Source organism: Lactuca serriola, chromosome 9, assembly GCF_051521515.1.
Source record: "Lactuca serriola cultivar US96UC23 chromosome 9, Lser_US96UC23_V15, whole genome shotgun sequence".
NCBI classification, from domain to species: domain Eukaryota; kingdom Viridiplantae; phylum Streptophyta; class Magnoliopsida; order Asterales; family Asteraceae; genus Lactuca; species Lactuca serriola.
The window spans coordinates 11,355,232-11,378,679 of record NC_136416.1 but is presented as its reverse complement, the minus strand read 5'-3'; the positions used below and the strand labels follow the sequence as shown (position 1 = coordinate 11,378,679).

The 23,448-nt window shown below is 34.0% G+C and overlaps 4 protein-coding genes across 6 annotated transcripts; 1 reads left to right on the top strand and 3 right to left on the bottom strand.

The window, feature by feature from the left end:
- Positions 1–1,755: 1,755 nt before the first annotated feature.
- On the bottom strand, positions 1,756–4,152 carry LOC145073455 (Tetratricopeptide repeat (TPR)-like superfamily protein). Its single transcript, XM_079020004.1, has 2 exons — positions 2,295–4,152; positions 1,756–2,175 (listed from the first exon to the last, which is right to left on the bottom strand). The coding sequence occupies exons 1-2, from the start codon at positions 4,007–4,009 to the stop codon at positions 1,971–1,973; spliced, it is 1,920 nt and encodes a 639-aa protein (XP_078876130.1). The 5' UTR covers positions 4,010–4,152; the 3' UTR covers positions 1,756–1,970.
- Positions 4,153–10,641: 6,489 nt separating this feature from the next.
- Positions 10,642–15,513, bottom strand: APG9 (autophagy 9 (APG9)). Its single transcript, XM_079019181.1, has 11 exons — positions 15,083–15,513; positions 14,698–14,782; positions 13,956–14,597; positions 13,537–13,857; positions 12,986–13,208; positions 12,712–12,891; positions 12,431–12,637; positions 12,251–12,328; positions 12,070–12,140; positions 11,852–11,962; positions 10,642–11,765 (listed from the first exon to the last, which is right to left on the bottom strand). Exons 3-11 carry the CDS (start codon positions 14,522–14,524, stop codon positions 10,925–10,927), a joined length of 2,601 nt encoding a protein of 866 aa, XP_078875307.1. The 5' UTR covers positions 14,525–14,597; positions 14,698–14,782; positions 15,083–15,513; the 3' UTR covers positions 10,642–10,924.
- Positions 15,514–15,777: 264 nt separating this feature from the next.
- CDT1A (CDT1-like protein A) lies at positions 15,778–18,902 on the top strand. The gene is made up of 7 exons (XM_079019182.1): positions 15,778–16,871; positions 16,954–17,073; positions 17,164–17,398; positions 17,494–18,069; positions 18,172–18,367; positions 18,469–18,559; positions 18,652–18,902. The coding sequence occupies exons 1-7, from the start codon at positions 16,531–16,533 to the stop codon at positions 18,707–18,709; spliced, it is 1,617 nt and encodes a 538-aa protein (XP_078875308.1). The 5' UTR covers positions 15,778–16,530; the 3' UTR covers positions 18,710–18,902.
- A 133-nt stretch (positions 18,903–19,035) lies between these two features.
- Positions 19,036–22,009, bottom strand: LOC145072720 (1-aminocyclopropane-1-carboxylate oxidase homolog 1-like). Of its 3 annotated transcripts, none has more exons than XM_079019184.1 (3): positions 21,422–22,009; positions 19,514–20,115; positions 19,036–19,411 (listed from the first exon to the last, which is right to left on the bottom strand). In XM_079019184.1, the coding sequence occupies exons 1-2, from the start codon at positions 21,931–21,933 to the stop codon at positions 19,542–19,544; spliced, it is 1,086 nt and encodes a 361-aa protein (XP_078875310.1). In that variant the 5' UTR covers positions 21,934–22,009; the 3' UTR covers positions 19,036–19,411; positions 19,514–19,541. The 3 variants fall into 3 exon arrangements, with proteins under 3 accessions (XP_078875310.1, XP_078875311.1, XP_078875309.1); XM_079019185.1 differs by having other exon boundaries at positions 19,518–20,115; XM_079019183.1 differs by lacking the exon at positions 19,036–19,411 and having other exon boundaries at positions 19,453–20,115; positions 21,422–22,008.
- Positions 22,010–23,448: the final 1,439 nt, after the last annotated feature.

The following is a 23,448-nucleotide window of genomic DNA, read 5'->3' as shown; positions in this document are numbered from 1 at the left end:
GTGATGGACACGAAACGTTACCATCAACATAGTTGTTTGTAACAAGAAAAGAATGGATTAATGTTTTCCAGAAGCCATAATTTGTTCGGGATAGAGTAAACCAAACTTGTGTGAATCATGGGAGGTCTTCCTTGTTGTTGTGAAGGCAACGACAAGGGCCATATTGAGGATAGTGTTTTAAACTTTAAAACAACACAAGTTGTTTGTGAAGAAATCGAAATGCTCTTTCGGTTTGGGAAGCCGAGAGAAGGTGATCAACAAAGAAGAAGATTTACTGGAAAAAATGTAGGTGGAAAAATGTAGGTGTGTCGCAAATTAGGGTTGACGCACCTGAAGTTGTCGATGATGATCAGAGCACGTGGCTCTGATACCAAGTTAACCTTGGTAAAGGTTATATTGTATATTATTATTGAAAAAATTACAATCGGATATATACACACACACACACACTTACTTTGCATCCTCTAATATTATACTATATGATGTCTAATAATCTTTCTTTTACCTCAAAGACTGATGCTTTCTACCCAAGGTTCTAAATAACGTAAGACATGACTTTGGCGGTAATGTCAAGCCTCAAGTTTTTACGAGCCTAGGTAAGCTACGTCATTTGTAAGACATGACTTAAGGCGACAATTTTGTATATAATTAATATTTTTATATGTATTTTCTACTATTATTTATTTTTATATACATATACAAGCTTTGGAGTCATAACAAATTTTTTAGAACCTTGTTCTTACAATCGAACACAATAGTCGTCTGTGTTGGGATTAAGTACTTCAATAAACAAGTACAAATATGATGCTAAAGATGTGAAGAACAATAAGAACACGAGAATTTAACATGGTTCATTTGATTACAGTAACTAAGTTACGTCCAAAGACAAACCAGAGAGATTTTACCAATAATAGTTAATACACACGCTTTCTGCATAAATGTTACAATCATACAAAAACATCTATTTATAATGACCATTTGATCTAATTTCTCTAATTTCTTCTAAATTGGGGCTCATGGGCCTATGACATCACCTACATAATCGTCCTCCCTTTTAAGTTTTCTCCTCAACTGATTTTAAGAAACCCTCCAAATCAAGTTCATCATATAAATTGTCAGTTTCTTGCTTTGATATGTTAGATTGGCATCGTTTAGAAGGTTAAAATGATAATTTTTCTCATATAACAAAATTACCAAACATCATGTTTTCATTCATTGCTAAATTATTCAGAGATCAGCAAGCAACCCTAACTTATTACCACTTGAGACAACATTTCGCGAAGTTTAAAGTCAAAAGTCAAACAGTCGAACCTAAAGTGAAAAACAATTGCTTAGATGTTAAAAAATTTGAATGTCATTTGAACATAGAAGTGCACACAGGTCACTTCTATCTATTTGTCTTTTTTTCCAACTGTTCCTTTTTTTTACTGGATCTTGGAAAGTTTGATGCTATTTTTAGTCCTATGCCTCATTGCCTCTATATTTATTAAAGATAGTAACACCTATCTAACAGCTTTTAATAAAAATGTCCTCATATATTTTTACTTTCCATTTCCCTTGGATTTGCCACATTTTCTCAAATACTCTCTAAACATCATCTATCAAATTATCTGGACAACATTTTATCAGGATAGCACCCAAATGGAAGTATATAGGCTTTCAAAGAGAATAAAATATGAACATGAATTGTTCTTTAAAAGAAACTCTTTCTAACATGTTGAAAAACACAATTATAATCTCAACTTTCATAACATATTAGTTGCAGAACAATTCAAGATTTATACATTCACTTTTCTGCTTTTCAGTCAAATTTCATAGATCAAATTACCTTTACTGTTGCCCATAAAGCAAAAAGCATTGGAGCACAATAAAAGCTTCCTGCTAAAAGCTTATATAAATAAAAGTCGATAATCAGCAGTATAGTTTCTTCAAAAAACTTCATCCAATAATCAAATCTACATTCAATACCTCTAATCAACCAAAACACCAGTTCGTGAGCTTCTTCTCCTCACAGGATGTGCTGGCAACGCCTTTTGTTCCTCAAATTCACCACAAGCTTTCACCTTTAATTCCTCAAGAACACGTTCAGCTTCTTTAAGTTCATCACAAGCACTTGGCCCATGTCCTCTCCATGCATCAATGGCCTTCTCCTGGAAGTTTATTGCAAGCGTATAACTGCACAACACAAACCAAATGAGTGTTTCTCTTTGACTTAATACAGAAAGAAATACTTAACGAAGAAAGTCAGAGAAATTATGGAAAAAGAAAGCAGAAAGAAAGAAACATGGCCTTACCTTCTCATTGCACTATATGCTTTTGAAAGATTTTGACATGCCTCGATTGAATCCACGTGATGAGGACCAAGTGAAATGTCCATAATATCCTTCGCCAATGCAAAAACTTGAGCTGCAGATTGAGGTCTATCTAGTTCTAAATATGCAGCACCTAAGTTGTTATACACATATCCAACTCCAAAATGTCTAGAACCAAAATTCTCCTTCAATCTTTCAACTGCATCTTCCAAATAAGGTATTGATTCTTGAACCTTTCCTGTTAACAAAAGTAACCACCCGATTCTAGCAGAAGCACTACCAACCGAATGTTGTTCTTGTGGTATCTTTTCAAGCATCATTTGTGCTTTTTTCAACAAAGAAATTGCAGTTTCAAATTCGTTTATTGTTTCATATTGCATTGATATTTCCATATATGCTTCCGATACTTCTAGAGGTGACAATCTTTCTTTTTTTTCTAAAATCCCACATGCCATCTGTAAACATCGTTTGGCTTCTGAAAACTTATCTTGATTACATAAAGCTTTTGCCATGGATACAAAGATCATAGCACGATCTTCACTTTCTTTATCAGTTTGAAGAACCACACCCTTTAAAGTATTGATCGCCTCATCGAATTTTCCTAATGCAATTTGCATATTGGCTGAATCGATTTCAGCTCGAAGCAATTCAGATGTGAGACCCCAATTCTTTAAAACTTTTTGTGATAATTGATTTTGTTCTAATGCCTTTTCATGCTGTTCTAAACCGGTGTAAATTACACCTAGTAAACGTCTATCATGTGCAACTTCGACTGAATTGGTTCCTAATTCTACCTTGTGTATCTCTGTGGCTTTTATGCAATATGGTAATGCTTCTTTGAAGTTTAAAAGGGCGACATATGCTTCTGACATGTCCCTATACGCGTTCCCGAGTTCTCTACTGTCTTTATCCAGTGTCATCTCTTTAATCTCTAAACATATTTTTAGATCACTAATGGCGTCTTCTCTTCTACCCATTGCGTTCTTTGTGTTTGCTAAATTAAGATGAACAGCATGCAAGACATGTTTGATTTCAAAACCATCATCATCGATTGTTTCCTCTAGTTTTTTTAAGATCCTATTGGCTCTATTGAGATATCCTAAGCTTTCACTAAACCTACTCAAAGTATAAGAAGCAGAACCCAATAACTGTAAATTCATAGCAAGGGGTAAAGATAAATCATTATCGTGACCATTTTCATCCAAGATTTCCAGAGCTTTATTTGCATAATCTATAACCTTTTCCGGATACTGACCTTCTTCGTCGAGTTTAAGCCCGATTTTCAAGCAAGCTAAACCAAGTTCCTTCTCATCGAGAATGGCTTCCATTTCTTGAAATGCTTTGATCATTTCATCGGATGTTTTCGCAGCCTCGAAATCATCAACAAGTTGTGATCTTTCTTTGAGTTTCCTTTGTCGTGAAGATAATTGAGATGAGGGTTGACGTGGCTCCACCAGGGTGCTGAGATTATGAGATGGGTTATTAAGGGAATGGCGTCGTTTGCTTGAAAAGAGCAAAGACTGTGTTCTAGAGCAGGAACTTGAATCGGGATTAGAAGGGTGGTTGTTATTGTGTTCATCAATGGAGGGAAGGGATGAAAACTGACATGAGAAGTCTTGAGAGAAAACAGAAATTGAAGATTTGGAGTAAAACTTTTGGAATTGAAAGTGCAGAAGTCTCAATGAAGCTCTTTTCATGGCGGAATTAGAGATCAAGCACAGTAGCAAATCGTTTTCCGGGTAGCAACTATCAGACAAATCGGAGCTGGGAATTGTGAATTGAAATTTGGAGGTGCAAGTGAAACCCTTGTTAAAACCCTAGCAGGTATGACGTCATATTTAATCCTTAAAAAGGTTTAAATTTTATCAAAAAAAACATTTAACCTCTTGTCATCTCCACATACAACAAATCGCATTTAGATCTCACAAACGTGTCTTTGATGTCACATGGTTTCAAGACATTAAATAGGTTGAGAGGTCTTAACTCTATTTCGATCCGTTTAATCAACGTGTTGTGTCGTGTCTATCTGTTTATTTTCGGACCGGTTTCATGTCGGGTTTCAGGTTAAGGTTTAGACATTATAAATATGTTGTGTTAAGTTGGGTTTAAACATTTTAAATAATGGAAAGTAGAGACATGGAGGTGAAATTGAAAAGATGAGACATTGGATTTGGGTGGTGTAATGACAAAATTTATAGTAAGTTTAGAAGACAAAATAAAAAGAATTAGAGCGGAAGAGTAAAAGACATAAGTGGTGAGGAGGATTAAATTAAGTCACTTTAAAAGTTTGTATTTTAATTTTAATTTTTGAGTTTGACTGACTAGAAGTCTACAATATATAATATATTTATAAAAATATAAAATTTATAATTAAACGAGTTATATTTAAGTTGAAAGTCTTGACCATAATCGAACACGTTTCATTTTTGTGTTGTGTTGTGTCAACCCGTTTACTTAAATATGTTGAAATCTTTTACCTAAATTCGCTAATTTTGTATCGGGTTGTCGTGTCGTGGGATGACAAAGTTAACCACAAGGACCAAATTTGAAAGAAAGATAAGAGAGTTAACTATGAAACTAGTTAAATAGGTTAGGCGATAACTCTACGTAAAAGTTGTGGCCAAAGCCAACCAAAAGAAATGTTAAGGTTTTTCCCAACTACATGTGTAAAACTTGAGACTTTTATGATATTTATCATGTTTTTAAACTAAAATCCATAAAAATATTTAACAATGCATGGACTTGGAATCTAGTATGACACCCCAACAAAAAAATGATGTTCAATAAATCAAAGCTTGAATACCATAATAACACAATCTATGTTCTTTTAATAAATAAATGGTTTTCCGACCGCCTACTATGACTTCCTTTTTTGTAAGGATATGGGGGGAGGGTTCGGCTTCTGAACGATATGCTAAGATACCAAAATACATAACATACCCTTTCTTGGGTAACTTCTAGCTCAACTCCTAAAATTTGAACATTGAACCTCCCATATAAGATCCCGATGCCTTACCCGGTAGATCACTAGTCAACTCTTAGTTGAAACCTCAAGGCTTGAACATTGGACCTCCCATATGGGAGGTAAATGTGTTACCCAGTCGACCACTATTTAACTTTTAATTGAAACCACCAAGATTTGAACACTAAATTCTCATGGGCAAGTGCTTGAAACCTCAATACTTAAATATTGAACCTTTCTTTTAGTGTAGGAACATATTGAATCACAATCTTACAAGATAAGGACAGATCTTTGACCGACAAGATGCAAACACTAAACACATTAATATGCTTGATATCGACTCAATATGATTGATGTGATCAATAGCAAATTTTAGAGGGAGACATTAAACAAGAAAATGAAAGGAACAATGAACAACATATGTGAATCATGTACAGTTAAGAAAGTGTGAGTCACGTAGGGACCATTAAGTCGTTTGTAAATATGGTGGCAATTTTGGTATTTTTAAGTGTTGATCATGACCAAATTTAACGAATGAGGAAAATGGTGATATCTTTCAAACATACAATACAAAATTGACTATAAAAGTATGGATTTAGGTAGAGGTGAGGATTAAAGTTTATTTGGCTTGATATATTAGTTATAGTTTATATAATAGGTTATAACCCGCGTTAAACGCATAAAGAAATACAAATGTCTACAGATATTGCATAATAATTATAAAAAAAGTTATGGTTATTGGTATTATTGACATGTGTAGAAAATACATTGATATCGATAAATATCGATAATCGTTGAAGGACCTCTTTGCATACAACATTTTTTGTTTTATTAGTTGAATGGTTTTCCTTGTCACATATGGTTATGATATTGGTATATAAGCATAAGTATTCTAATTAGACGTTCCTTCCATAATAAGATTATTTAATTTAAGTTTATATTAACAATCAATATTTTTTTTTCATTGCATTAAATTTTGACAACTATTTTATTTATTCAAATAAAGTCATAAAGTATAATTTACGGAATGTTAAATGTTATATGGATTTAAGTTTAGTATATCATCAATGAAATTTTTTTCTAAATCATGATTGATTTATTTTAAATTGATTATGAATATAAGTGCTAGCTTTTATGTTTGTTCTTAATTATTTGGTGTTCGCAAGGACTTTACATTAGTTTTGATGCAACTTTGAATATTTTTAATATATCATCAATGTAATTTGGTATATCTTTCAATTATATGAAATATCAAATAATGACATTTCATTACTATTGTGATAATTTAGTTTATATATTGCATTTTTACTAATCTTAACGATCTTATTTTTTTCTAATAACCCTAACGCTTCTACTAACTGTACTTACAAACCTCCTAATTTTTTTATAATTTTTATCTTACTTTATAATTTTTCATAACTATACTATTTACAAGATTGACTGTCTTAACAGTTAGGGTTTTTTTTCTCAATTTACTCAATTTTATATTTCATTACACAACATTATCGTTTGTATGTCTTATGAAATTTCATTTTAAAAAGACTTAATGTTTACATCTTGATGTTTTTTTAATAAACTTGTGTAATATTTATGGTATATATATATCTTGTTTGAATTGACATTTACTTCCTTCACTAAATTTAATTCCTCATTAAACGGATATATTTTGGAAAGTAATAATTATAATGGGGTGAAATTATGGATGAATTTCTGAAGAAAATTATTTTGGGGGGAATTGTATTTTGTAAAGTATAATACTATGAAAAAATTCGAAATATGTATATTGCTGTGTAAATTTATAAATTTTATTGTTACTATATAAAAGTAAAACAAAGTATGTTGGCAAGTTAAACAAAAAAATAATTTCAATGAACGTATGTAACTAAAAAATGGAATTTGAAAATGAAAATTTAAAACTTAAAAGTATGAAGACATGTGATAAAAAAAAGTGTGAAAGAGCTTTAACCACATTTGACTAATTTGTTAATGAGAAGATCATAAATGGTTCCTCTGATAATGATCAACAAATTATTTCATGTATGACAAAAGGTGAATTCTATAATCAATGGATTCGAATTGTTTTAAGTAATTCTAAAATACACATGTATATTGAAGTGTAGATGAGCATGCCATTTTCATGCAAACGACATGTTTTATGGTATCATGTAGAAAATACTTTAGAAAATAAAATGTTTTAAACATATATACTTAACTTAGATCCTGATCTACCAGGTTCATGAACCGTTTCTCCCTTAAATTTTCAATAATCACTTTCATGAGATTAGTCGACACAACCTGACCAAGAAAATCTGGAACAAAAAAATAAACGGTTATTGTATTATAGATGTGTAATACAATAAATATTTACGTGATAGAATGTTAAAATAAAATCTTACCAAATACAACATGAGTGTTCAGATTCATGGCTATCAAATCCTGGAAAGTCACAAAATTATAAGGATTTACCATAATTGCAAAATCATTTGATATATGAACTTTGGTTGTTTTGTAGAAATTATTCTTATGCTTATGATCAACCAGCATGTAATCTCCTTCATTTATGGTCCTACGAAGACTACTAATTTCCCTTATAGATCCTTCAACAAAGAGGGCTTCAAACGAACTAATGAGATTTTTTTTATTGTTGTTTGTATTTTAGCGACATGTAAGTGAAAAAAATGGTTAAGTTTAAAATTTTATAAATTAAAAGCAACATAATAATAAAAAGAAAAAAATGTACCTACTCGTAAATTAAAATCATGTCCAAATTGCTCAACACGTTTGGGTTGTATTTTAAGTTTGCTTCCAAAGCAAGAGTACGTGAACACGAATGTTTCAGGTTTACTTGGATGCATCGATGTTAGCAACCTTATCAAAGACGATCTCATTGTGATTGTTTTGTACCATGAGTGTAAAATGAAAGAGAAAAAAACAATTAGATTAGAAAGAACTTTTATATGAAATAAAAAGGGCATATACAATGTATTTATCTATAAAGGGGTATGATTCATAAAGAGATATGAAAGCTATTATAATTGACAACAAAATTGTTTCCATACTTAATTTCAAATGATGCATAAATATATTATATATTATATCCAATTAAAAAAACTAAAAGTGTAATAGGATAATACCAAAATATTTTAAAATCATAACAAAAATAATTGGATTCTTATGACATAATAATTAAAAAAAATCATAATCATTTCTAATATATAAAAATAACATTTTCCTAATTAGTGTCAATTCCAAATATAGTTAATTTCTGTTTTGTTAAAGGTACATAATATATTTTTCTGTTTATTTGAAAAGTTTCAGAAAAGTAGTTAATCGATTTCATATAATTTGTGAAAGAAAATTGAAATATATGAATACATATATTTGATATAGGAACAAAAAAACAATCGAAAAAAATATAAAAAGCGAAAGAAGGTACTGACCTTCTAGTGCACAACAGCGAATGTTTGAAGTTGAGAATGATAATGAAAGTTATAAACAATAAAAATGATGTTGTAGGAGAAGATTTGAAGAAAATCAACGATTGAAAATAAGTGTGAGCCGCAAATTCAATGATAAATCGTATATGTATGTGATAATTTGAATCTAATTGTTTGGTATTAATGATTTCCTAATAAAAATAGATTTTATATTAATGGTTTACTAATATAAAAAAATTTATATTAATGAATGATATTAATGCCTTAATTGAAATGATTTGCTATTAATATGTTTTTAAAGCTGACCATATTAAAACCTTCCTAACTGGAAATTCAAGATTTAAAATATGGAAAGATTTTATTGGAATTATATACATTCTATTTTAACGGATGTAAGTTAATTTTTTTTTTGAAAATTAGAAAGCTTTCATTGGAATGAAATACATTCCATTTGGGGAAGATGATGTCATCAATTTGATCTAAAGGTAGAAAACATAAGATTGAAATACAATCAAGGGTCCAGACATGGCCGGTCCAGACGGTGGGCAACCCGGGCGACCGCCCAGGGCCCACGTCTCTAGGGGGCCCAAAATTTATGGGCTATGTAGTGTATATATATAAAAAAAGTTATTACCTAAATGATTTTTAGGGCGTAAAATTGGTTCAAATTCAAATTAGCTCAAAAGATAAACAATTTGACTTGTTTTTTTTTACTAATTGAACGTGTCTATACCAAAGAATAAATGATATATTTTTTTTAATTTTTATTATATTTGTCTTTGAGGGCCCTTTTATTCTTTTCGCCCCGGGCCCCATATATGTTTGGACCGGCTCTGGGTCCAGATTGTTTAAGATGATGTCATAATGTTTCTCTTTTAATAATATTTAAAGATTACAGATTAAATTCATTTACTTTTATAAGAAATAAGAGAATATATATATATATATATATATATATATATATATATATATATATATATATATATATATATATATATATATAAGATAAAAGAGAATATTTTAACCCCATTGTAATTGATGATTTTTTTCTTATTCTAACGTCTTGCTAAACTATCATATAGTATATGTGTTAGTTAAAAAAAACACATCGTATTCAAATACAAAATCTAGCTACAGAGATTTGATTCTTAAATTATTACTAATTTACATACGCTTTAAAACTTGCATCATTATAGAGAAAAATATGTAGTTAATTTGAGACCATTTTGTATCTATCCCAAAAAGTTAATTTAAAATAAAAATTTGCCAATTCTATAATTGGCATATAGCAAAAAACCGTTCTCATTTTGCAACTTTGTAATTGCGCCAACAAATAATCTCGAAATCAGGCCTAACCGTCCCATAACCATGTCTAGACGATCCTTGATCATAATTCATAAGTAGGGCTTCAATGCAAAACCATTAACTCACATAGAGGCACCAAACTTGATCGAGTCTTGCAAGGCCTAGGCTAGAACCATGCTCGGTTTGGGTTTGAGTCTCAGACCTAGACTTGACTTGTTTTGTAATCAACTACAAGTCTGCAACAACAATAGACCAATAGTTATGTTTCATTTCATGTAATGTCATGAGGTTAGAGAGGTTCTTTCCAAAAAAAAAATGTACCATTGTAATACTTGAAATGGTAGTAATAGTAAGTCGATCCATTGGCATCCCAACTCATAACAAAATGCATTAAGCCCAGAAAAATTAAATATTCTCTTATCTTTTGTTTTTACTTATCTTCCTACTCACATATAAAACAACAACGACATGTTAAATTTACTAATTTTCTCTCTTAATCTTATTTCTTGATTTTAACACTTGTCTTAATCTAATAAGTAGGAAGATTAGAATAAACAAAAATTAGTAGGATATTAAGCCGAACATATTAAAACAGACTAAATATACACTTTAAAAAAAGTAATCATAAAACAAAAGCAGACGACCAATTTTATATACAATGCATATTGCAATATATCATCAAACTTCATGATAGTACGAGATCATTAGTTCTCAAGAGATCAACAAATCATCAATCGGTTAATTGATTTCTTGTTACTTTAAAGTGACTGTACCCTTAAATCTTAATCACTTTCTAACCAACATTTTCGACTTCAATTTCCTAATTGATTTATATACAACAAAGAATTTCCAACAGTTTCTTTGCAAAAGATCACAAATTTAAACCAGAAACACATCCACACATGGAATCATTCTATGGTTCTTGGTGGGCTTTGAGAGTGTCTATCATAAATATCATCAAAAGGAAGATCAAATTTTCCTCCTTCAATATCATCCATATAAAACGTCCTTGATAATAATCTGTTTTCACCCCTCCAATCAAACTGCTGATGATCATGTTCCTCAAAGCTTCTTTCCGAGATATTATCATTGTAGTCATTGTAATCATCCCGAGTGAAGTTCGGAGGCTCAATAAAGCTCGTCTGAGGTCCCACCCCTCGCGGGCCATCACCCCGAGCCCACCACTGACTCCTGCCCGCCTGCCCGATGCTGCCCGAGTCATGATGTTGCAACACACTACCACGTAACAGAGGAGCTGATGTTGATGTGTTCATGTTACTCCCTGCCCGATCATCGAAAAAGCTTCCCCAGTTTTCATCATACGGGACCCGGTCCCGACCCAGGTCGGGTGGGTCCCACACGTTTGCCAGACTTTCCTCAACATCAACCTGCCCGGATTCCATGTCTTGTTGACCGATTGATGTATGATGATGATGATGATGGTGAGCGGATGATGTGTGGTACCAGTCTAGAATGTAGGGGTGGTTCTTGTGGACAGGGTCAATGAGCCACATGCAATCGAGTTGATAAGCACTTCTTGAAATGTTTGGGCTTCTTGTGTCCCTTGAAAAGTAGCTGTTTGGGTCACCTTGGCCTCGAGGAGCCCATTGTTGCATATGGTCCGGGCCCATGTAGCCACCTGGCCTTATACCCTGTTCTTGAAACTTTTGCTCTTTGAATGTTTTCAGAGTTGAAAGAAACTGCTTTCCATCTGCGCTTGGTTCCCATGATGGATAGCTGCTCTGAAAGCTGGCACCATTTTTTTAAAAAGATATTGTTAGTCATTGGACGAGGGTATTTCAGACATTTAACACAATCTTGAGGATAGGGAATACCTTAGGAATGATTTCTCCATTTTGCCCTGGGAGCTTCTGTAAGTCCGGGAGGCGTTATGTGGCGATCCGTACTTGATATTACCATGCTTTTGGAAGTTGAATGTACTAAAGCTGCAGCAATATATAATTATGGATTTTTTTTTTGTATATGTAGAAATTTTAACAAATGAGAAAACTAAAAATTCTGTAACTTCAACTTTTTTATGGAGCATACAAACCTGCAAACATGACCAACTCCTTGAACATCAACAGTGAAGTCAGCAATAAACTGCAAAATATCATCAACGCGCTGCAGCATCCACAAAGTTATATTTAAAATTCCATTTTTGAAGGGCATTTTAGACATTTTAACAATGAATCCGATCAAAATATTGCATTCTACATGAGATAGAGGGATACCTTTGGTACTACAAAGATAAGCAAGAATGGAGTTAAAAAGATTGAGGCCATCTCCTCCAGCAGCATCTTCCCAGTGTACTGCATAATAAAATACTTTGCCAAGTGAGCAACATGGTAACGAATAAAAGACGCAAATGCCCTCATCATACTAATCAGTGTATACAGCTCTCAATGGGTTACCTGGAAAAGAGTTTCAAACTCCACTCGAACATATTCGGTGTTTTCTTTTCCACGCCATCTTTTAGGCATATAATGAGTATGTTGGACAACAAGAGACATAGTGCCATGTGGATCAAGTACAAGAAGCTCATCTGAAACAGCAGCTCGACTAATAGCAGTGATAGCTCCAAAAACAGCTCCATACCAGAACAGATTACGCCCAAAGATCTACAAACAAAACATGAACAACTTCAGTCAAAGCAAATCAGTTTGACTTTAATCATGTGTAAGAAAAACATTACATGGCCTTCAAGCAGAGACTCCTCAAGGAAAGCAATGATGATCAAGATTGCAGCAAAGCCACCCGAGACAAAAGATACAAACTTTGCAACGATTGATAGAATTGGAGATGGGAATTGTTTTAAATAATCTGAAGCGTGTGTAACACTGCTGTTGATTCGGTGCTTAAACAGATGATCCACCTTAAAGAACATAAGATTTCAGATAAAAAAAAAACATTAATAGCAAAGAAAAGAGTTGTCATAACAAATAAACAAAACAAGGGAAAAAGATTACCTCGTTGAATTCACGGAATATCCATTTTGAAAGATTTGACCATCTTCTTGATGAAGCTGTACTAGGATGATTGTAGAACTGTTCAGCATGTCTTAGAAAAAGATACACGAGCATAAACACAACCAGAAATGGAGAGAGGAGAAGCATTGCAATCCCAACTACCATTAACCTTTTCTTTAATGTATTGCGATCGCTTACAAAGTCCTTTCTGATACAAAAGTTTCTGCACAAGATTTTATATAATTTTAGCATACACAACTAATGGTTGTTTCTTTTTGACTTAATGAGCTGAAGGGTTTAGGGTCTTAATATGGATTTCTGGACAGCTATACATGACTGTTTCTTTATTAAGACACCAACCTTTCACATATTTGCCCTTACTTTTTAACCTTCCAACTCCTCGGCTCTCACGATATAACTAATGAATATTGTTAAAATTGATGAATAAGGCAAGTACTGTTTGTTTAGTCTGGTATGCTATATATGTCCGTTTCTTTTTGACTTAATAAAGAAAGAACAAACCTAAGTAATTTAAGAGAGAGATCACATACCTATCAAACATGCTATGCAATATGCACCAGTTTAGAGTCCATTCAAGGGTCTTGGTTAGCATGAGGCAATAACGTGTACCATTTGGACCTTTCTTGACGGTGGGCCCCGCACCTGGGACCCACGAAGATATCGGGAAGCTTAGCACCCCTTTGTTCAGCATGCCAATCAAATAATTTTCCTTCCTCATCAATCGCATCACAATATCATGAGCAGAAAGATCCTTCACCACACATAACTGCTGTGATTCTTGAATTTGAACTACCTTTTCAAGAATCGATGCCCATGGTGTTGTTTGCATCTCATTGTCGGTCACACCAAGACTTGCAAAAAAAAAAAAAAATTCAAAAAAGTTAGAAACTTTAGTTATTAAAATCGAAAAAACATATGACTTATTAACATGATCACGTGCTACAAATACCTGTTAATGTAGAATTGGCGTATTTCTAGTGTATCCTTAAGCTGTACAAAGAACCTTAAAAAGCAAAAGATCCAGTAAACAAATGTGATTCCAAGATAACCAAGGATTACAACTTTAAAAGGAGTTAATGGTATCAATGGATGTTGATGAAGAGCCTCTTTAGCAAGATCACATGGTTTTATCCCGGATTCAACTGCATCCATTCCACATTTTGCACTTCGAAGACCATTCCAATCAACAAATAGTAAGAAAAAACCAGAGAAACATATGGTAAAAGCCAAGCTCAAAAGTTCAACGATCCACTTAATGATTATGCACCAAAGACCTTTCTCACAGTAATAGCTATAAAGCCTCTCAAAGAAGAGATCTAAATCAGCAATTGGTTCGACTTTCAAGCTTTCACCATTAAGAAGCCCAGAAGGGCTTTCAGAACCTGGACTTGGTGCTCTTTGGTAATCAGACAACTCGATTTCAGGGGGAACATCATTGACAAATGTTGTGAAAGATGATTCTCCAAGCAATTTTTGTTTCAGATTCTGGAGAGCGCCTTTTTGCCCACCAGACATCATTCATATATTATGTTTATAAATATGCATAAACAGAAGGAAGTCGTCCATCCCCCAAAATAATTACAAGATGATCCTGAAAAGGGTGAAAAAGCAGAAGAGGATCACTACAAGACCCCACAAGTTAACATGCCCAATAAGTTTTGAAGTATCTGTTTAGATATAGCATCACTAACCAATTCAATCAAGTTTATGCAATGTCAAGATATTAGATGTATCAATTTCTCTCACAAAGATAAAGTTCCAAGAAATCAGCAGCACCTTGCAATGATAAAAATCATCAACTCAATAACCAGAATTGCATCACAAGTTAAGAAAAAAGCAATTCAAGAGTTGCAGAATAATGTAAAAAAAATACAAAGATTGTATCTTTTATAACTATTATGTCATCCAATAGCGAGTTGATGTTCTTGAAAGAAATTTGGGGAATAATCTGTTGTCAGATAAACTAAACCCACATCAAAAGATTCAATAAATTCCACCTGGGTTGCATAAAACTAGTGTATAATTTGTGCTATGTTCTTGGGAAAGCCTAGATATCAAAACTTTAAAGCAGTTTACCTGTGGGAAGACAAAACGACAAACCACCGTTCACCGAATTTATATAGATTGATTATAACAAAGAAATCTTTGCAGTGTAAAGTAAACCCCAGAAACCTTAATCGACGAAACAATGAAACCCCAAAAACGATTGAGCAATAAATTAAGTGTGTGACAAAAAGAAGAAAACGATTGGAAGGAAGGAAGCAGAAAGGAGAGCAAAAGAGAAATCCGGTTGTGATTGCGTGAAGGGAAAAATCGAATTTTTTTTTTTTTTTGTTTTTTGGTTTCTCCCCTTTCTTTCTTTTTTTATGCTGTATATTTCTTTCAGTCCAAGAAGCTTTTTTTTCATCTACTGATTCTCTCTCTCTCTCTCTCTCTCTCTCTCTCTGGAGACTTTGATTTAACAAACAAGATGAAGACGTGAGAATGATAATTACTCTTTGTGTTTCCTCGTAATCTTCTTTAGTTTACAATTCTATTTCCACCGATGTATATCTATCGCCTTCGGATTAAACTAGGCCCAATGGGCTTTCAATTAAAACTCATCGTAAATGGGCTGGGCTATTATTCGACACCAACGGCTAATTATTAAATACCATACCAAAACTAGAATTTAAACCTAATACCCCAACGGTCATAATTTACAACTATATATCAATACATATATATTTTCTTTTTTATACCTTTGACAAAGATTGATTATAGTGCTATTTCTCTAGATAAAAGTTCATCAATAGTGGCTGTGAATGTGATCGAAGTGGTGAAGCTTGTGTTTCTCAAAGAAATCGTTACTCGATTAAGATACAACAATATAATCAGGTATTTTGCTTTTATTTATTGATTTTTGCAATTTTGTATTTGTTTTTTTTTTTGCAGGGGAAAATATTTAAAGCACAATAAGAATCAACACTGAGAGATTTTTGTAAGTATTTTTTGCTAACTTAATCATATCAAATGCTTTTAATTTCAGCTATATAAAAAGATGCATATATAGAATCAACTTTACAATATATTCATTTGAAAAAGGTTAAAGGTCAAAAAGTCAAATATCATTAATAGTTTTAGCATATAAAATTACACTTGATTTTTTCGGATGCAAATAAAGCAACATCGGTTTATAGTGGTCAAAATTTAAATATTTAAGATTTGGGGTTAAAACGTGATTTATTTTAGCATAAAAAATACACGAGATTTTTTAGACCCAAATAAAGAAAACCTTAATTTTGGAGGTCAAACTTAAAAGTTATAGACTTGAAGGCATAAAAAAGAAACATAAACAGTTACAAACGCCTCCCCTCCCGCGTCCACGTCGGATTTTGGCGCGAACGCTGACCTGTCGCTTACACACGTCATCTCCCACGTAAGTATTCGCGCCAAAAAGAAAACCCTATTACTTTGCCATCGCTCACTGTCGTATCCATCTTTCACTCGTTTCCTCACAACACACACACACACCCTCTGACGAAATGGATTCCGCCGGAGCTTCTTCGTCGCCGTTTGATTCGTTCAAATCAAAGAAAGTCCTTCGCTCCTCCGTCAGCAAACAGCATTCTGCCGATGAAGCATGTGGAACACTAGATCAGAGTCCGTGGAGCTCCAAAACTCCTGAAAAGCCCACACATCCGCTTCGAAGATCTCTCACCCGCGGCCAACCATTGCGTTCACTGCGTCAAGTCAAGGAAGCTGCCAAGCAGCTCCGAAAATCAGATCTGAAGCCTTCTGTTCCCTTTGACCCGTTAGAATCCTCCGATATCCCAAGCGAAACCCCAATCACGAAACCCAAAACCCCTAAATCCCTTCCAGAAAGGTACATATCATTTTCCCCCTTTTGACTAGTATTTCGTCTATTTCAACTAAATGCTGATGAATCGAGTATTACCCTTGTTTAGGTACGAAATATTGGATAAATTCTTCAATAGCATGCAATCGTCAATAAGAATTCTTCACTTGAAAGGATCTGCGTCGACGTTTACAAACATTAGCCGTGCGGTTGAGAGTTTAACAGACAGGTATATGAATATAATCGCTCAAAACGTCTATATTATGATGGGATTGTGGGAGTTTACTAATTTTTTTTTCTGGCGTATTTGATTGTACAGGAGGTTCACCTATCGTCATCTAGCTCAGCTCAAGTTTATTTTGCCTGAGGGGATCGAGATAAAGAAGATTCTTCTCCGCGATGACCACACTAGTTGCATGAAACCAGATCTAGATGTGACTTTGAACTTCAGCATTATTCAGGATGATGAAAAGCTCAAATCAGAGAACAAGAATATACAGATGAAGAAATTGTTTCGATCCCGGCTTGTGAGCTTCCATAAATCAAATCCCGAGGTATTGATTTATTGACTCGCTTGATATTAATTAGTTTTTTTTTATGTATCAAAGTTTACGTGTTGATGTGATTAATAATGCTTCTTTTTAATTAGGGAGATGAAGTTCCAGAGGAGATGTTACCCGAGCCATTCAATCAATCGAGCCGTGTGACATCTTCAAATGCCATGAAAAAACCCAATTTGAGCTCAGTTGAGGATACAGTTTCCCAACAGCAACAGAAGACAGTGGTAGCATCTCATATGCCTCAATCTTTCAAGAGATGCTTCTCAAAGCTAGTTTCTGACCATAGCTCCACCAAAATAGCTTGTGTACCCATTGCTCCATCCCCAATTAAAATGTGTTCAACGCTACCTGAAACGCCACTCAAGAGCTTTTCAAAGAAGGGAGATGACGGAACTCCAGCCAAGCTTATTTCGACTCCAATCAGTGCTACACCTGCACAAGCAGCTTATCGGCCAGTAAGGAGTATTATGACCCCTGATGATGATGAATATTCAGTCATGTCTCCTACCAAATCAACGCCTAGCAAATTAACAAGGCGTTCAGGTGGTAGAAGATCAATAACGTTTGACACTCCTGTGAAGAACAAAACGCCTCCTGTCAAAAGGGCATCTGATGATGATGATGATGATGATTGTGATATTCTTTCAGGGGATCTCTTTGCCTCGGTATGTTTAATCAATTTATGTTTTTCTTGCTTTGGACATTTTCTGAATGTTTTTTTGTGTTTGATGAATTGAATCATAACTTGTTGGTATATCTCTTTTCAGATTAAAGAAAAAGAGCGGAAGGCAAAAGAGGAGAATGATCCAGCAATCTCACATGCTAAATGGAGGAAACAAATGATTGCAGGGTTACCCAAGCTTTTTGACTCTCTTTTGTTTATTTTTCAAAAACGCTCAGTCATCACAAAAGAGGAGCTCATACACACAATAATCTCATGCCGTTTGGAAATTGTTGATAGAAGTAAGTCTTCATTCATGATCATGGTATACATATACATATACATATCCTATCAATTTCGTCACTATATAAAAGCCCAAATCTAATTCTAATTTTACCTACAGGAGAAGTTGAGGAACAACTCATGTTGTTGAAAGAACTAGCTCCTGAATGGATTCATCAGAAAATGGCATCCAGTGGTGATCTTCTCTTCTGGTAAAACCCAACAAAATCTAACAATAATAGTATTCAATTTCATTTGCTTCCCTTTAAATCATTCTTAAAGTTAACTTTTCCTTCAAATGCAGTGTTAACAAGATATCAAGCCCAGAGTCAATTCGCACAAGATTATCAGAAGCTAGCTAAGTGGATGCTCGTTAATTAATTAGATTGTAAATATTTTCACCCTTTTATTTTTAATTAAAGATTTTGCTAAAAGTTTTAGGTCAATCAGTAGTTATCCGCTTAGTACCTTGTTTAACATCATAGAGATAGTATCTGGTTGTATGCTGCTTGATATTAATATATGGAATAAAAAAGAAGCATTAACTTTTGTCAACATATAGGTTTCATTGTTTTAAGATTCTTGAGGTCGTCGTCCTTTTCTTGTCTCTTTCCTGTAAGAATCATCTAGCATGTGTAAAGCTATCTGTAAACCTTTCCTTCTTATATCAGTAAAGAGCTTGATAAGATACACAAGAAACCAGATATTATTATTGTTGGATCTTTAAAGATGATGCAAAGAGAAATGTTGGAATTTAGGACACCACAACACCCATCATTAGGCACCAACAACTGGGGTGGTGCATCTCCTATGTTAGCTAGAGACATACCCAAAGAATCCTTGGAACAAAAGTACCTCAGATTCAACAGCATCAGGACACACGATGAAATCTTTCCTCCTGTGTTCATACACTTGCCTCAAAACCCTAAACCAAGCAGGAAGGGACCCTTGTTAAAGCTGATATGGCCAGATAAAAAGTCAACCATGAAGAAGAAGAAAAGATGGTTTCCTAGGCTTGACCCAAAGAGAAGATGGCCTCAAGGTTGGTGATCCAAAATGCAATTCTGTAATTTTTTTTGTTCCAATTTCAATAAGTTGTGTAATCTTCGGAAAAACAAAACAATTTGATTTTATTATTAAATAATAAAAAGAAAGGAGTTACATACATACAAGCTACAAATTACAATCCCGTTGCTAGAGCTTAAAGAAAGGAAGCGATGAGGCACCATCTAGTCCTTTTTGTTTGTAGTAAGCCATATATTCTTTATGGCTGGTTTCACGGTATATAGGTGGGCCCGTTTCTTCTAGAAGCTTCTTTATAGGCCCATACGGCTTATAGTTATTAGCAACGCTTGGATAGAAAAAACAGGCAGCGGATATTCTAGGCCCGATTCGTGAGGCCCGTACCCTGTGTTGAACACTTTTGAATTTATCATTTGTAATGAGTTGCATGAGATCTCCGATGTTTACTATGAGTGCCCCTTTGATTGGCTCCACATCTACCCATTGGTTTTTTTGGAGAACTTGGAGACCACCGACAGTGTCCTGAAGGAGAATGGTGAGGAAAGATGGGTCTGAATGTTTAGTGGCTCCTAGAGTTAGGTTTGGCTGAGGGCAAGAGGGGTAGTAATGACAGACGAGAGTTATGGTTTTCATACACTCGATGCGTGTTAGGTAGTCTGTCTCAAGGCCTAATGCCTCTGATAGGAGCTCCGCTAGTGTCTTTTTTAGCTTCATTATCTCTTCCATGTACTTCTTTATTGCTCCACTGCAAAGACCGGTTGGTTTAAAATCATTAATTTTGTAAAAAAAGTGTAATTGGTATGCTGAACTCACTTTTTTATTAATATATTATGCCATGCCATGATTTATGTACAAGAATTTGTTTCATTATGGTGCTGACAAAAAAGTTGTTCATTGGTCTCGATCTAGATCTTGTTTCATTGTCTTGTTGCCTTTTTAGGACCAAAAGTTCAATTCTTGTCCTTTTTCATTTTGATCGATTTTTTTTAGTAATCGTTTTTAATAAAATTATTTAGTAATAATGACAAAGTTATAAATAAAATCTCCAACAAACTATTTTCAACTTTTTATCCAATTTGTACACTATTTTACATTTCTCATTTTTTGGAACTAGAGGCACAAAAGACCAATTACCGTATGATTTTCTCAATTTCTAAAGGATCTCGTGTCTTCTTTTTAATGAAAATGTTTTTGTAATTATTAAATATTTTTTATTTAAAAGATTATAATTTTAATCAATTCTAACTCAAAACAAACTCCAACGAAATAACATTTTATACAATAACAATTACAAATACAAACATAACTAGAAGATTTGATCATAAATTCTTTAAATTTTTTATTCTTCAATTGTGAAAGGTGGCCTAAAATCATTTCAAGAATATGTTTTCAATTCATCCAAATGGTCATGCTCTTTGGGACAATTTTGTCTTGCAGGTTATACTAATGTTTTGAAGTTTTTATAGTTTTTGAAAGGAAAAATGAATGTTTGAGATAATTTTCATGTTTTAAAATTATAAGTTAAAATTATGTTTTATTTTATGAGACCTTAAGATCCGGATTATGATATTGCAAAATAAAAATGATCATTCGTAGGAATTTGATCTTGACAACCTTGGTTCGGGATAACATATACTTTTGATTTTTAACCTTTTTTTTTTTCTTTTTTGTTTATTTAAGTTTTTGTAAACCATAGGTTACATCCATTAAATTAAAAACAAACAAACTTGCTGATTACCCCCACACCATGAATACATTCCTATTCTCTATTCTGTCACACTCATCATTGTCATTAACAATGATCATGGAAACCGGTGTAACCTTTTACTCGTATTTCAGTCTAGTTTTATACCGATTTCAATCTGTAATGCTTTCTTTAATTGGGAACCAAACCGGTTCTAGTTAAGAGCCGATGGGTTATATTGAATTTAAAATATAATTGTACGTTTAAGGACTGATTGGTATCTTTTGAGACACGTTTTTGTGAGTTGAGTAGTAGATTTAGCTAGTTTTGAAGTGTTTGGATCATAAGTTGTTTGAAAAATATATACCTGAAAGCGTGTGGCAATGCATTAGGATCAAGTACACCATCAGCATAGTGACAAGATATGGAGTCTCTCCAGTTTACTGCTTTTGATACATAAAGATCTCCATTTGAATAATACTTCACTTTTTGGTCATGCTCACGTGAGTACCACTCCATCTTCACCTCCGGTGGTTGCTCATGAAACCTTCGTATACCTTCTATCATCTCTTCCATAACACCACTCCCTATCCCATGGTTAACCATCTGCAAAATCCCCCAATTCGCCGCCGCTTCCTTTATCTCACCAACAATTTCACCTCGTTTTCCACCTTCTTCAACTCTTTCAATATCTATCACCGGAACTTTAAGATTCATATCACATAATGTCCCCACAGACACATTCTCCGGTGGGTGGACGAAAATCTCCGGGATTTTCAGCACACCTGAGTCTAACACTCCTTTCACTCCAGCTTTTGTTTCGTCAAAGTCAACTTTCGCTCTGTAGAAATCCTTCCCATCTACTCCCATGGTGGCCATGGTGCTATGAGAGAGAGAGAGAGAGAGAGAGAGAGAGAGAGAGAGAGAGAGAGAGAGAGAGAATTAAGTGGGAAAGATGACACCAAGGCCATAATAATGACCACCTGCAACGTCAAATAGTATCTGGAAAACTGATCTACATGCAAAAAAAAGGCCCCACTTTCTTGGCTTTGCAAGGCTGATTTTGGATTCATCTCCCCACGCATGCAAACGCAATCTTTTTGGCAGGATTCTGAGAGTAAGAGGTGATGCGGTGATGGTGATGGTGATTTATTTGGATTACAGCAAATTAACAAAACCATAATAGCTTAAACTAATCAACCCCAATTAATTATTTATGGATACCAACAACAAAAGAAACAAAATTGATCTTACTAACAAGGACAAGTGTGATTGCAAACAAATATTGTTTGGTTTGAAAAGACTAGCACTAGAAACATATCATTTACCGAATCATTTCATTTTGGCCTCACTGAGCACAACATGACGATTCACACGGAGATCGATCGATCATACTTTTGGAATTCTAATTTGGTTTGTATCTTCCTTTGGATTCTTCTTCTTCTTCTTCTTCTTCACGTACAAAAAACCAATTAATCTTATGAATGAATACTGTTGCACTCTTCTTCTTCTTCTTCTCTCCCATTCTGAAATCACGCTCAGCTTTCATTAGCTTACATTCCAACGAAATGAAATTGGGCCCTCAAATTACATCCCCGGTACAATTCAGAGACGTACATCGATTACATTTCTCAACCAAATCATATAAGTAATCAAAATAGAAAATGAACATAAACTTATTCATACATACAAAAAATTACATTAGGAAACGAGACATTAAAGATTTGAAGTTTTTATATACTGACTAGATACAAATTTACCGTTTCCTGCGGGACCGGCGGTAGTCGTCAGGTAGGCGATCTGATATTTGGCTCAACCTCTGTCCGGATCTGTCTGCGTAAACATAAAAGGTTATTTCATCGAATGGTCCCTGAACTATATGCTAACATTCACTCAAATCCCTCAGGCCTACCTGATAATTATATCTATAGGGAAAATGTCATGTTATCTAGGGTTGTAAATGAGCTGACCAGAACCCGAATATACCCAAGCTCGGTTCGAGCTCGTTTATATTCATTTGGGCTCGGGCTCGAGCTCGAGCTTGGCTCGTTTCGAGCCTAGTTTTAAAGCTCGTGCTCAGCTCGTGGGAAAAATAACATACTTGAGCTCGACTCGGCTCGGGGTTGTTTTGTTTATTATGCAAGCCTAAACAAACCTAGGAACGACTTGAGTTCAGTGTATAGTTTTCGAGCTCGTTTAATTGTTTATCATACATTCAAATGAATAATCCAACATCAGAACATGCATTCATACATTCTATATTTCCACTACTTTAATGTCTATAAAATATAACCAAACATAAGAACATAAAAGAGTAAAAGTTAAAATTATAAAAACAGTAGTTAAACTCCCAAATTAAAAAACGACTTGAAATAAACAAATCTTCCTTGATGC

What these genes read in the sequence shown, in the direction of transcription:
- LOC145073455 (XM_079020004.1), bottom strand. Translation starts at nt 4,009, where the DNA reads ATGAAAAGAGCTTCATTGAGACTTCTGCACTTTCAATTCCAAAAGTTT. An exon ending in GCATATAGTGCAATGAGAAG is followed by an intron (nt 2,176 to 2,294) that starts GTAAGGCCATGT and finishes TGTGTTGTGCAG; the next exon opens with TTATACGCTTGCAATAAACT.
- APG9 (XM_079019181.1), bottom strand. Translation starts at nt 14,524, where the DNA reads ATGATGTCTGGTGGGCAAAAAGGCGCTCTCCAGAATCTGAAACAAAAA. An exon ending in AGTTTGAAACTCTTTTCCAG is followed by an intron (nt 12,329 to 12,430) that starts GTAACCCATTGA and finishes TTTATTATGCAG; the next exon opens with TACACTGGGAAGATGCTGCT. An exon ending in ATGGAGAAATCATTCCTAAG is followed by an intron (nt 11,766 to 11,851) that starts GTATTCCCTATC and finishes AAATGGTGCCAG; the next exon opens with CTTTCAGAGCAGCTATCCAT.
- CDT1A (XM_079019182.1), top strand. Translation starts at nt 16,531, where the DNA reads ATGGATTCCGCCGGAGCTTCTTCGTCGCCGTTTGATTCGTTCAAATCA. An exon ending in GTTGAGAGTTTAACAGACAG is followed by an intron (nt 17,074 to 17,163) that starts GTATATGAATAT and finishes TTGATTGTACAG; the next exon opens with GAGGTTCACCTATCGTCATC. An exon ending in CAGGGGATCTCTTTGCCTCG is followed by an intron (nt 18,070 to 18,171) that starts GTATGTTTAATC and finishes ATCTCTTTTCAG; the next exon opens with ATTAAAGAAAAAGAGCGGAA.
- LOC145072720 (XM_079019184.1), bottom strand. Translation starts at nt 21,933, where the DNA reads ATGGCCACCATGGGAGTAGATGGGAAGGATTTCTACAGAGCGAAAGTT. An exon ending in GCATTGCCACACGCTTTCAG is followed by an intron (nt 20,116 to 21,421) that starts GTATATATTTTT and finishes CGGTCTTTGCAG; the next exon opens with TGGAGCAATAAAGAAGTACA.